The sequence below is a fragment of the Panthera leo genome, chromosome E1, assembly GCF_018350215.1.
Source record: "Panthera leo isolate Ple1 chromosome E1, P.leo_Ple1_pat1.1, whole genome shotgun sequence".
NCBI classification, from domain to species: Eukaryota; Metazoa; Chordata; class Mammalia; order Carnivora; family Felidae; genus Panthera; species Panthera leo.
The window spans coordinates 38,327,669-38,341,234 of record NC_056692.1 but is presented as its reverse complement, the minus strand read 5'-3'; the positions used below and the strand labels follow the sequence as shown (position 1 = coordinate 38,341,234).

General features: G+C 50.9%; 1 protein-coding gene and 1 long non-coding RNA gene across 14 annotated transcripts in view; one reads left to right on the top strand and one right to left on the bottom strand.

Annotated features, from left to right (window-relative positions):
• The window catches only part of CDK12 (cyclin dependent kinase 12), a 92,893-nt gene that overhangs the window by 8,063 nt on the left and 71,264 nt on the right, over positions 1-13,566 (bottom strand). For 6 of the 13 annotated variants that reach the window (XR_006196739.1, XR_006196742.1, XR_006196741.1 and 3 more), the window contains exons 17-18: positions 8,746-8,975; positions 1,732-1,929 (exon numbers count right to left, since the gene is read on the bottom strand). Coding sequence is in view for 1 of the 13 variants with exons in the window: in XM_042917280.1 (XP_042773214.1) it covers positions 10,828-10,852 (25 nt within the window). In the remaining 12 variants the exon portion in view is untranslated. Of the gene's footprint in view, positions 1-372; positions 520-1,731; positions 1,930-8,745; positions 8,976-10,216; positions 10,853-13,566 lie in introns of those variants that run through there. The other 7 variants (XR_006196749.1, XR_006196747.1, XR_006196740.1 and 4 more) reach the window with 6 other exon arrangements.
• LOC122207266 overlaps positions 13,515-13,566 on the top strand; it is a 22,359-nt gene continuing 22,307 nt past the window's right edge. Inside the window, exon 1 of the long non-coding RNA XR_006196751.1 lies at positions 13,515-13,566. This exon is cut by the window's right edge and continues 447 nt beyond it. This is a non-coding gene — a long non-coding RNA (uncharacterized LOC122207266).

Here is a 13,566-nt window from a genome sequence, read left to right as displayed (position 1 = left end):
TAACTAAGCAAAGCTTTGGCTGTCTCTGGGGGTGAGGGGTGGGAGTTAGGGAAAGTGTTCATTTGAATCAAAAGAGATAACTAGGCCCCCCAATCTTTTGCCCAAGACCAGGGCCCCTGCTTCCAACCTTCAAGTGACCTCTCTCTTCCTGCATTTTCCTATGTATTCTGAGATCTAGAAAAGCAGAAAGAAAGAAAGGCGTTGGGGTGTGGGGTGACCTCAGAACCACCTTGGGGGCACCAGAGAGAGGCCTGGAGCCAGGCAAAGCTGAGCTAGCACCTGGGGCTAGGGCAGGGGCCGTGGCAGGGGGTTCACCTGCGACTTGCTTGGCAGATGGGTGAGGAGGAGGAGGGCAGATGACAATAGATTTACCTCTGGGGATCCTGATGAGCTCTGACTGAAAACCCCAACTCCAGACCTGCTTTCCAGGAGGAGGACTTTCTGGCAGCAGAGAGAACCCACTGGAGGCCAACAGACCTGGGCTGGGATCCTGGCTTCATTCCTGACAAGCTGTGTGACCTTGGGCAAATTACATAATGCCTCTGAGTCTCAGTTTCCTTCTCTGTCAGAGCAGGATAATAACACAGGCATAGGGCTCAGGTGAGGACTAGATGAAATAATCCAGGTAAAGGGGGAACAGAGCCCATTGCCAGGCACACAGTAGGTACCCAATAAAGGTGACAGAATCCGGATCAACACTCCCCCTCCCTGATACTTCTACTTCCCCACTTCCCTTCCCACCCCCCTTCTTCCCTTTTCTCTCCTACCTCCAGCGCCTGGTTCCCAGGCAGACCTGGGCTGAGAAGCCACGAGGTCAGGTCTGTAAGAGCCAAAGTCTTCTCCTAAGAGGACACCAAAGGAGGCCTAGGCCCCCTGGGTCTCTGCAGGGCCCCTAGCCTTCTTCCTTCCTGGAGCTCCTCTGTCTCCTCCTAAAGTTGTAGGGGTTGTCTCCTGCATGGAGAGCTCTCTTAGCACCTTCCACCCTGCCTGGGTCTCTGGAGGAAAAGCAGCTCTGGGAAGTGAGGCCAGGAGGAGGGGCACCCCAGCTGGGAGAGAGCCACTTGCTTTTACTCAACATCCCTGACTTTTGTGGTTTCCAAAGGGTGTCTGTCCCCAGTTTGATTATCCCATATTTTATCAGGAAGGGGTGGATTGGGTGGGGAGTGGGGGCTTGTCACTCAAGAGCAAGGTAGGACAAAGGGAACCAGGTAGGTGTGAGAGTAGGGAGGGGGGCAGGGACATCACCCCCATCTCTATTCCCTGGGAGGTACCATGGATTCTCCCTCAGGTTGGCTTTAGGCACTATGCGAAAAGAAGCTTCCACAGCCCTCCAGCTCCATGTGAAGGGAGTCATCATGGAAGGAATGTGGCATGCACCTCTGGCACAGAGGACGCACGGGGGCTGAGGGCCTCTTTCATTGTATATCAGGGTAGTCTCACCTTCTCAGCATAGACTTCATTCTCAGTAAGCACCCATAAATACCTGAATGAGTGAATGTACAGGTGAAGGGACCTGGTTGGTTTAAGTGACCAGTCAAGGTCACATAAGGAATCATTAACTCCTATCAGGTATCTGCTCCAAGTGCCAGAAAGAACTGCCTAGAATGCTCCGACTGTATTCTTGAGCCTTGTGGAGGAGCCCCACGTGAAGACTATGAATAATGGTGAAACATCACCCAGTACCCTCATTTTACAGAGGAATGCAGGACTAAGAAAGGGGGTCCGACTGACCAGGGCCACAGGGTGAGGCAGGGCAGCTGAGGATGTGAGGCCCTGGCTCTCAGTCCAGTGCTCTTCTGTACCCACATCATGAATCTGAAGGGACATTTTCTAGGCCTCTTGTCCATTCCCAGCAGAGCCTACGTGGTTTCTGGGGAATGGGCTGGAGTTTTGGGAGGGAGTCCGGAGAGCTGCTGAAAGAGGCTTTCCCTGAAGAGAGAAAAGCAGAGGGGGGTGGTGAGGTTTCTTAACTCCCTCTCCCGCCCCAACACACATACAAACACACAGCGGCAGGAATTTTATTTCCAAATGTCCCTTCTCTGGGGAGCTTACTGTTTCCCAGGAGACGCCTGGTGGAGATGCCCCTTCCTGCCAGCCTCCCTGGCAGCCACTAGGCGGCTGTGGCTCCCTTTTCTGCCTAGAGACGCCACAGCAAGGGTCCCACGTGGTTTGTATTAATAGGAAGTGGAGCCCAGGACTACAGACACAGAGGATGGAACAGTCCAGCCAGGGGTGGGTGGGCAGCCAGGCCAGTAGACTGAGGCAGCCTCTCCCAGGGCCACATTGATCAAGGGCTCCAGGCAGCCTGGCATGTCTAGATACATGTGCTGACCTGCTTCTGGTCACCAGAGAAAAAAGAAAACAATCCTCCCTGACATCTTTTTCCCCAAACTGGAAATGTTTTTGTGTTTTTATCTTAAATATAAAAGTAATGCAGGACTGTTACAAAAATAGATAATTCCAACAAAACAGAATGAACAAAAGCTCCAGACTCAAATTTTAGGATCTGTCTTTTCCCATAGGAAAGCAATCAGCCTCTAGCAAAGAGTCCAAGGCAAAAGTCTGCTTTGTTCAGGAAGAAGTGGGAAAGTATCATGACACTGTGGAAAGTTCTAGAATTTTGGAGGTCCTCCTGAAGTAAACACCCTTATACTGGAGAGACTGCTATGTGTATCTGTCTGTTTTCCCCTCAGAAGATCAGCCGCTTCAGAGTGGAGTTCTTCCCACTCACTCTGTGTTATTCCCACACTTCCACCTTCTGGGTGCACCATGCTGCCCCAGTGTGGTCACCCAGGAAATGTGGCTTGGAAGAATAAATTCATGAACTTACAGATAAGGAAACAGACCCAGAGATAGACACTGAATTGCCAGAGTGGCCCAGATCATGTTCACAAACACGATTGCCACAGCTCTGGAAAAAACTGGCTTCAAATTCTCCACCAGCTCCCTCTTCCCCAGGGCTGTGGAGAGCTAAAGATTGGAGTTAGCCAAAGAGGGCAAGGCTACAGAAGAAATTTCCCAGGTCTGGCCCTTGGACAGGAAGGACAGCTCTGAGGCACTAGAGGGAGACTGTCAGGTCTTGTAGGAAGAGAGGCCCCACCCAAAGAGGGATGGGAGTGGTGGAGAGTCTGATGTGAATTTAGAAATTAAATCTATGCCAGGACAGTGAGGTGGAGAGCAGTTTTGCCCTTCTACCCTGACAAGGAAGCAGATCTGATTGGAAGTTTCCACGTCACCTTCCAGTTAAGAAGGGATTTAAGTATATGGAGGAAACTTACCTCCTTCAAGGAGAAGGGACGGATTCATCCAACACAGCAGCAGGGATGGAAGCCAGCCCCTCATCTCCCTTTCTCTTCCTTGCTAGAGAGTCCCATTAACCATTGATAACTGTCAGGGAGGTCTTAACCCCATTTTACAGATTAATAAACCAAGGCTAAAAAAGGTAAAGTTACTTGCCCAGGTAACAAACCAAGTGGCAGGACTAGAAAGGCCCTCCGGCCTGGCTCCCGGATGCTCTTTCCACTGAGGCCTCACCGCACCTGGAGTAGGGAGCCACCATTTTGTGGCCAGACCACCCTCTGCTAGATTTGGGCACAGGTTCTCTAACTCACAGAGGCCCGTGGGCTTCGTTTGAGCTCAGATCCTTGCCTGTCCAGTGTTGTTTGGGCAGACCCTGTCCCTGCTTCCCCCTGAGAACATTTAAGGCGCCTAGAGAGGCCTGCAGTCACCCGGGCTTGGCCCACGTGATCAGTGCTCCTGGAAGATGTCACCTTTCCTATTTTGCCAAGGCTTCTTCTGAAGTTCTCAGTCCATCACTGTGCTCCCTCCCCACTCCAAACCCTCCAGACTCTTTCGGGTTAGGGTGCAAAATTTTTGCCAAGGGCAGGTCCCAAGACCGGCGGCGTTCACGGCCCAGGGCGGGCGCCTTGGGCGGTAGCACTGAACCTGGCCCGTCACAGTTCCGCTCCTCCTTTGGGCCCTCCCCGCCCACGAAGGGGGGCAAAGGCTGCCCCTGCCCTTCCTCCTTGACCTGTCCAGCGGGCCGCAGCGGGGCACCGAGGGGCCGGCAGCCCGAAGAGCGGCTGGGGGCGAGGGCCGGGGAAGGGGTCCGCAGATGCCGCCTCGGCCCCCCTTCTCTGACCGGGGCCCCCACGGTGTCGGGGAGCAGGAGGAATCAATCAGGATAATGAAGCCGCAGCCTGCCACGCACCGCGGGGGCACTGAGGAGCCGGGGCCAGTGCCAAGTCCGCCAGACGGTTCGGAGGAGCCGAGCCCGGCACGGCCCGGCGGCGGCGGCGGCGGCGGCGGCGGCGGCGACGGCGGCGGCGGCGGCGGCGGCGGCGGCGGCGGCGGCGGCGGCGGCGGCGGCGGCGGCGGCGGCGGCGGCGGCGGAAACCCGAGCCGGCGCGGAGGCCGGACGAAGCACCGCGCAGGTCCTTGGCAACAGCGCCTTGGCAACCGGGACGCCCGAGAGGAATCTTAAAGCTGCAGAGCCTCCTTTCTTCACCGCTGCCTCCTCCTGGACCTCAGGGGAAAGGGTCGTGCCCAGAGTTAGTGGTGGGAGTCAGGCCCTGTGCCTCTCGGGACTTGGGGTCCGACTCATACCCTTACTCCTTCATTCATCAAATGTAGATTGAACCTACGTGCCCAAGCACGGGCTAGAAACTGGGGAGGGGAACGGGCTGTGATTAAAAACATGAACAAAGTCCTGCCAAGAGGAGTTCACAGTCTAGCGCGCAAGGCAGACCAGACTGGCTGAGGTGAGCAAAACCCCGTACTACCCAGGATGAAGGGGCTTAGGCTGAAGGGCTGAGGGGCTATTACAAAATAATCCCGCAGCACCTGCTTTGTTCTAGGCCGTGGGTTAGTATGTTCCTGGACTGTGCTATTATCCCTCCAAAAGTCCTGTGAGATGGGTATTATTTTCATTACCATCATTTTTGATCCTATTTTAAAGAAGAATAATCAGGGGCACCTGGGTGGCTCAGTCAGTTAAGCCTCAGACTCTTGATTTCGCTCAGGTCATGATCTCATGATTAGTGAGATCGAACCCCTCATCGGTCTCTGCACTGGCAGTGCAGAACCTGCTTGGGATTCCCCCGCGGTCTGCTCCTCCCCTACTCACACGCACTCTCTCTCAAAATAAATAAGTAAACATTAAAAAAAAAAAAAAAGATGAATAATCAGAGGTCCAGAGTGGCAAAGGGACTTTTCCAAAATCCGATATTATGTTTTGGACAATTTAGGACTTTTGATTCTGGCCAGCTTTCATTGCAGCATGATGTCTGGAAGGTTAGACCTGAGTGAGGACTTCCCAATACAAATCATGTAGGAAATGAGGAGAAAGTAGCTGAAGGTAGAGATGGCTACTTCTCTCTTCTGCTGCCCACTAGACCAACCTTGTCTGCATGGCAGGCCTATATGTAAGCAGAGACAACTAGAAGGGGTGACCTCCAGAGGTCCCCCTGGTTCTGCAATTTGATGTCTCCTGCCTGAAGTCTAGGCACTGTGCCACCCTTCTGGGCAGCAGTATTTGGCAGGGGGCTGCAAACTAGGGGAGATTCCAGCCTTCTGAAACAAGGGGTCAGGGATGATGGGGGAGGATTAAAGGGGTGGGAAGGGGCTTTGGCAAAAGAAGGCCAGAGTCAATATCAATAGGAAGACTGGGCTTCATCTTCCCTTCTCTTGTCCACCTATCTTTCTCTTTCTGCACATCCATTCAGGTAAGAAATTTGTGCCAGGGCCTGGGGTAGGCTCAGAGACCTTTGGGAAGGCAAAAAATCACGCTGACTTTATAGCCAGACTCATCTGGTTTCAAATCCTGGCTCTGCCACTTATCAGCTATGTGAGCTTGGGCAGGTGATTCAGTCTCCCTGAACCTCACTCAGTTTCCTCCTCTGTAGAGTACAGGCATTAGTATCTACCTTTCAGGGCTATTGTGAGACTTAAATGCATTGAGAAAAATGTATGTATGGTGTCTAGCACATGGTAGATGCTTAACAAATGATAACTTTAAAGATCTCTTTGATAGTCTGATAATGGCTCCCAAAGATATATCTACCTCTTAATCCCAGGAATCTGTGAATGTTACCATTCTGGAAAAGAAGATCTTTGTAGATGAGATTAAGTTAAGAATCTTGAGATGCAGAGGGGGGCCTGGGTTGCTCTGTCGGTTAAGCGTCTGACTGGCTCAGGTCATGATCTCATGGTTTGTGAGTTTGAGCCCTGAGTCAGGCTCTGTGCTGACAGTGTGGTGCCTGCTTTAGATTCTGTCTCACTCTCTCTGCCCCTCCCCTGCTCATGTTTTCTCTCGCCTGCGCTCTCTCTTTCTCAAATAAATAAACATTAAAAAAAAAAAAAAAGAATCTTGAGATGCAGAGATTATTCTGGATCATCTGGGTGGGCTCTAAATGCCACCACAAGTGTCCTTATAAGAGAGAGGCAGAGGAAGATTATACACACAGAGAGGAATAAAAGATGATGTGAAGACAGAGGAAGAAATTGGGAGTGATGCAGTCACAAGCAAATAAATGCCAAAGACCACTAGAAGCTGAAAGAATAGATTCTCCCTTAGGGCTTCCAGAGAGAGAGCACAGTCCTGCCAACACCTTGATTTTGGCCCAGTGAAACTGATGTTGAACTACTGGCCTCCAGAAATGTGAGTGAATAAATTTGTTGGTTTTTGTTTTTGTTTTGTTTTGTTTTTAAGCAACCAAAGTTGTGGTAATTTGTTACAGAAGCTATGGAAAATGAATACATTTACAATGGAGTTTCCAGCTTTTTTTTTTTTTAAGTTTATTTATTTATTTTGAGAGAGAGAGAGAAGGCACAAGCAGGGGAGGGGCAGAGAGGGGGAGAAAGAGAGAATCTCAAGCAGGCTCTGCACTGTCAGCTCAGAGCCTGACTCGGGTTCAATCTCTCAAACCACAAGATCACGACCTGAGTCAAAATCAAGAGTCAGATGCTTAAGCTTAACCAACAGAGCCACCCAGGAGCCCCAGTGGAGATTCCATCCTGAACAAAACCCAGTACCTTCCCTCTAGGAGTTCAAAGTCCAATGGGAAATGAGAGAACTAAACAGTGCATAGGGATGCCCAGAAGGTAGAAGAGGAAGGTAGGTAAGGCTGTTGGAGTTAGGGAAGGAATTAGCCAGGTGAGGGGCTAAAGCAGGAAGGGCATTCCAAGCAGAGGAAACAGTGTCAGTAAAGGGGTAAGGAAGAACATTGACTTTAGAAGATTGTCCATGTTTGGGAGGACAGGTGCATGGGGACGTAGGGGGTGGTATGACAGAACTGCTGAGGTAGTTGGCAGGGGCAAGAGGGCCAAGTAGCTTCCAACCCAGAATGGAATCAACCCCTCCACTTTGTGCTGCACTGGGCTTCAAATCAGAGAATGCTAGACTGACCCTAGGCCTTGGAGACCATCCAGTGCAGTCGTCCCATTTCACACATAGGGAAATTGAGGCCCATAGAGAGTGAGTTCATCAAGGGAATAAGCTACAATAAGATGGCTACACTCTGGCCTCTCTCTTGAGCCTCCCTCTTGAGTGTTCCATGTCTGAGGGCCTCAGAGATGCTGCCTGATGGTCCCTCTGTAGAACACATCCAAAAAACACAAGCCCTGTGGTCTCTAAACAAAGGGATTGATTTGCATATTATTTGCATGTTGCTAATTAGATGAGAGAAGCAGATTCACTTAGCCTTCTCCCTTTGTGTCCCCCTGTCCTATGTCCTTCTCATGGAGTTCTTCTTCCTCATCCATCTGTTGACCTCAGCAACTTCTCCCATAATTCCAGCCCAAGCCTCTCCCCCAAAGGCCCCTTACTCAGCTCCTGCACAACCCCTTCTGTATTAAGTATTTGGTCCTGTCTGGAAAAAGTACCTGGTGGGTCTTTAGTCTGAGTGGAGGATCTTGGAGCAGGTTATGGTGGAAAGGGAGGTGAGGGGTGTTCCAGCTTGAAGTTTTCTCTGGGAATGGGAAACAGTGAGCTCTGTCTCCTTATAGTCCAGGGGCCATCTGAATGGGGCTATGGAGTTGGAGGGGGGGAGAGTGCTCCTTGGGGATCTGGTGGGCAGGTGCCAGCTGCATGCCCCAAGCCTGCCCCAAGCCTCTTGGCTGGCAGCCACACCAGTCCGTGAAGAAGCTGGCTTCTTTGAGGAAGGAGGATTCCTGGGGAAGGTCAGGAAGCATCCCTTGGCCTGGCAGTCTAACATGGAAAAGGCTGAGGTTACCATGAGAGTTCCTGTGGATCCTCCAATGGGGACAGCACATCCAGATTCTTAATGGCTGTCATCAACCTAGCTCAGAAAAAATGTGAGGCACTGTGCTCAACTGGGCAGTGTCTCCTTGAGGGTAGGCACTCAGTAAATGTTTTCTGATAATGAGGGGCCACCTGTCTCATGAGAACAGGTAAGGAGGAAAGGGGGCCACAGAGAGGCATAGATTCTGCCTCTCTCACCTCTCATTAGCCTCCTCTTTCCTCTGAAATCAAAGCTATGCCCAGCGCCTCTCCCAAGTGAGATGTATAGGCTTGTCATATATGACCACCAGAGAAGGCACCACACTGTAATCCAGACAGGTGCACAGGATGAGCACAGGTATCCCTAACCCCTATGCTGGCAGAGTTGCTGTGGCGCTTCATCACCATCATGGCTGACTCAAGGTAGCTGCCAGGAGCTGGGGAACATTGGTGCATTAGGATTCATGGAAAAACATGGCTCAGGCTAACAACTTGCAGAAACCAACCTGGTTAGGACAGTGGTCTGGATGTGGGAAGACTGCTCTGCATATGTGAATAATTCTTCTCCGTGCATGGGTAATAAGTGAGCTGCGTGTACACATGCTCCACAGGGCTTCAGCAAGCATCCTGACCTGCATGCACATATCCCAGCGTGCACAAGTGTATACTGCACAGGAGTGTCTTCATGGAATTCCATCTTCCTTCTTTCCTGCTCTGGGTCTTCTCTTCTTGTTTCCTGGTAAAATGGGAAGTGGCGTAGGAATATTAGTTTCACTATCCCCAGCCTTGATCCCTTGTGTTGAAGTTCCCTGCCTCCATTTGCCCATGACAGCAACTGGTGGATTCCCTCTTGGTCTTGAGTTGAGGGATCCCAGCTCCTGGGATGACCATCTTGCATCAAATCCTCTGACCTGGTGTGTACCATGCCACTTCCTCATCTAGTGTCCAAGTCGAGGGGAGAGGTGAGAGGAACTAGGGTGATGCTACAGGAGTGGGAATAGGAAGGGTGGATCAGATACTGTTCGATTTTGCCTGGGTCCCTCTGGAGCACTGCTGCTCATTTAAAATTCCGATTTAAAGCCGAGCGGCTCTTTAAATTTCCACATTAGCATGCCGCCCTGATGCCAGGCCAAGATGTTGGGATGGATTTGGCAGGAACGCCTCTAACAGCGGCAAGCAGCAGCATTTGCCAGCAATAAAACAACGCATGAATAAAAGAAAGCCGGCTTGGCAGCAGCAGCAGCCCAGGTAGCTGGGTGAGCCCAGGAGGGGCCCTCATATTTGGGGCTCAGAGGCATGAAGGCTTGTACAGGGGCATGTGTGAGTATAGGCCTCTGTGGCGGTCTTGCCTTCCCCCCTCACCCTCAATCTGTGCCTGCAGTGGAATCTGGGGTGAGGGCCCAGGCAGGATTGGGGTTTCTCCCCTGTGCCTGTCCCACCTCCTTCCCCACAGGCTTATCTTCTTTGAGAAGACAGATGTTGCCTTTGATGAGGACATAGGGACTTGGCCCAGAGCCTGAGTTGTCCTACTTCATTAGGGACCCAGAGAACAGGTGGGGTCAGAGAGAGCAACAATGCCTAGAGTGGCTTCCAGATCCACGACCCCAGGTACTGGGGTGCTGAGGGGCATTGTCAGGACAAGGCGACTGGGTCAAAGACACCATGAGGACTGAGTATTGATGCCAAGCTGGGTGGGAGAGATGCTCTGGGATGGGCAGTTGGCTAGAATTGGGAGTGGTCTGGGAGAGGAAGGGGCTGCCAAGCCTGATGTAACATTAACTTCCTGCAGATTCAGGTATTTTGTTTGAGGTCGGATGGCAAGGGCAGCAAAGATGTCAGATAAAGCCCCTGGGCTGAAGGCTGGGCTCCTAGAGGTCATTTTGTCCATTCCCTGCTTCCCAGGGCCTAAAGACTACAGCCCCAAAGGACTGGCTGCTGGCTCCTGTGTTCCTCTGCTCCAGTCACCTAGCTGAGGATCATCACTATCGCCCCAGACATTTCAAAGAACAAGCAGATTGTCTTGTTCTCACCATCTATCCCTCCTACTTGGTCAAACCATCTCCTTCTCTGAAGTCCAGGGGAACGGGACAGGAGCAAACAGAGGAGTGGCAACAGATGGTCTCTGCAGTCTCAGCTAAGGCAGAAAAGAGGGGTTTTCTTCAGAGCACCCTTTTCTGATGGAACTCCTCTCCTCCAGCTCATGAGTGATTTCAGGACCCACATGGAGAGTTGTTGGGACTTTGAATTCTCTCCATCCCTGGAAAAGCTGGAGAGCATACAGGCAGGTCCAGGCACTGGTAAGGTAGGGGCCTCATATCCTGAAACTTGGTTTAGTCTTGTCCTGATGGATTTCTCCCCTCCCAGGGAGAATGAGGTGGCCTGACTTCCCAGGCACCCTGTTCTCTGGTCCATACATTGGGGATGACTCAACTCTCGGGTGAGGAAGTGGATAAAAAACTGAGTTTAGGCCAGAGGGATGTCCTTTTGTCATTTATTCATTCATCCAACAAATATTTACCAAATAGTTGCTTTATGCTAGGCACTGTGCTGGGCACTGGGAGCACTTTGGTGAATACAGATAGATGTGGTCACTGTCCTCGTGGAACTTTCCATCTGGTGGGGGAAATAGGATTATTATTATTCAAATGACTGCACAAATAAGTGTGAAATCACTGTTCTAAGTGCTCTGAAAGAAGAATATACAGTACTGTGAAAGTGTATAATCGGGGGACTTGGCTGAGTCCAAGGAGTTGAGGATGAGCTTGCAAAGGAGACAGAGAAAGAGCAGCCAGAGTGTAGGAGAATTGGCAGTGAAATCATAGAATCAAAGGAGAAGTTGGTCAATTGTGTTGAGAGATGCTGAGAGCTCATGAGACACCTATTCACCCTGACACCTCACCTGCTAGTTGTGAGTACAGGTATGGGAAGTCTCTGGCATTGTGCCTGGCTCACAGTTGGTGCTCTGTAATGTTAGCTCCCTTTCCCCCCTCCCCAAGCTGAGTCCTCCCTCCAGGGACCCTAGATTTCTGGAACAAAGGGGCCGCTTAGTCTCAGCCTCCTCTGTCAACTCAGACCCCAAACCCTAGCCATCCAGTCCTCAGTGAGGGATTCTGGGCTCCTCCCTGCCTCTTCACATCGGTCCCATGGAGCCCTACCATTTCCTAACCTATTTCCTCCTTTGTGTTGGCATTCCATGAAGAGGGGCTGGGGGCTGGGTCTCAGAGAAAGATGTCATTCTGGCTCTGCTTCTGGGCTGAGTCTGAAAAGGGAAGAGTGTTGGAATCCTCAGCAGCTCCCAAAGCTGCCCAGGGTGAATCTGAGTGTCTTAGGTAAGGAGCAGGAGTAGTTGGGGAGATGGGAGGGGGGCTGCCCACCCAAGGCGGCGTAGAGCCCAGAGCCTTTTCCATTGCAGACACCCCATCTGTCTCCCACAGAAGGCTCGGGTTGGAGGAGGTGCCGAAAAGGGGGGTATGGAGGGTGAAATTGTACAGTCTGTGATCTAGTATGACGGCAGTGAAGGTGCTGACTGGGGAGAAGGGTGGAGGGTCAGGGTGGGGTGTTGGCTGGGAGAACTAGAGGTCAGAAGCTGGGACTGGAGGTGGGGAAGATGACAGGGATACTCTGTGCTACCCTCCGTACCCTCTGTGCTAGCCCTGTGTTTGATTTTGATTTATAGCTCCCCACCCCAATGACCACAGGGCAAAGAATCACACCCCTCTAGTCAACAAACCAGTAGTGTTCCTAAGCCAAGGACCGGGCTGGATTCATAGCATCTCCCTCTCTCCAGCAGTCAGACCTTTTCCAGACCTTAAAATAATATTTATTTAAATTTGGCAGTTTTCAGAGTGTTTCCTTTCACATATCACTTTAATTGATCCCACTAAAATCTAGGGAGGTAAACATTATCATTCTTGATCTATAGATGAAGCAACAAGGAGTTTAAATAATTAAGTGGGGGCGCCTGGGTGGCTCAGTCAGTTAAGCATCCAACTCTTGGTTTCAGCTCAGGTCATGATCTCATGGTTTGTGAGTTCAAGCCCCACATCAGGCTCTGTGCTGACAGCATGGAGCCTGCTTGGGATTCTCTCTCTCTCCCTCTCTCTCTCAAAATAGGTAAATAAACTTAAAAATTAAAAAAAAAAAAAAAAAGATTAAGTGAATAACTTGGATCACAGGAGAGTAAGGAGAGGGGGCCCTAACCTAGGTGTTCTGACATGCAGCCACTAGGTTATCCTTAGGCCTTCCTTTCTCCTCATTTTTGGTGATTCTGTACAGCCCCCACTGCCAGGTCAGGTTGGGGTTTTCTAGTAGATAGCTCAGAATAACTCCTTCCCTGTGACTGACAAACTTTGAGAGATACCCAGGCCTTTGGGAGATACATACATCCACATAGCTCCCACTCCTGGATACCAACATCCTGACACTAGGAAACTGGACATCCCCAGAGGGATGGGCCTCCCACATATAGAAATATGAGAGGACTCTAGACTGGAAGTGGTCAGGAAATGAAGGCAAGGCAGGGGGTGGGGAGTGGAAATTGCCAGCCCAGTTAGTTGCCCTGTTATGGTCCACTCCAGGTCCTGAGTAGAATCCCTGTCCTTGGGAATCCCTGTGGACACCCCCTCCCCACAATTCAAGTTCTTTTTTTTTTTTTTTAATATTTTATTTATTTATTTTTTTGAGAGAGAGAAAGAGAAAGTGAAAGAGTATGAGCAGGGGAGGGACAGAGAGAGAGGTAAACACAGAACCTGAAGCAGGCTCCAGGCTCTGAACTGTCAGCATAGAGCCAGACATGGGGCTTGAACCCACAAACTGTGAGATCAGGACCTGAGCCAAAGTCAGGAGCTTAACCGACTCAGCCACCCAGGCACCCCCCCACCCCACATCCCAAGTTCTAAATACTCCCCCCCACCACCTATATTTAAGAGAATATGATTCCACAGCTTTCCTACCTACTCCAGTCTTTTTTCCCACTCTTCCCTTTGGAAGTTCTTCCTCAGGTGTAACTTTATTTCTTCAAGCTACAGCTTAATCCCTTTAAAAGCCCTTTAAAACAGGTGCCAAGGGAACCCAAGACAGGGCTTGGGTTATTAAATATAAATAGACAGGGGAGGGGAACTGAATATAGTCAGATATTTTATCTCTCAGTCCCTGCAAGTTATTGGGAAGAAGGCACTAGTGGTTGCTAAGCAACAGGTCTCCATAGAGGACAAGGCAAGAGAGGAAAAAGCCTCTTTTGAATATTGAGGTGAGAGGGTAGGGAAGGTGGGGTCAAAGGGCTATGGACCGGCTGGTCGGGCTACGGGAATGATTGGTTTGTCCTCCAA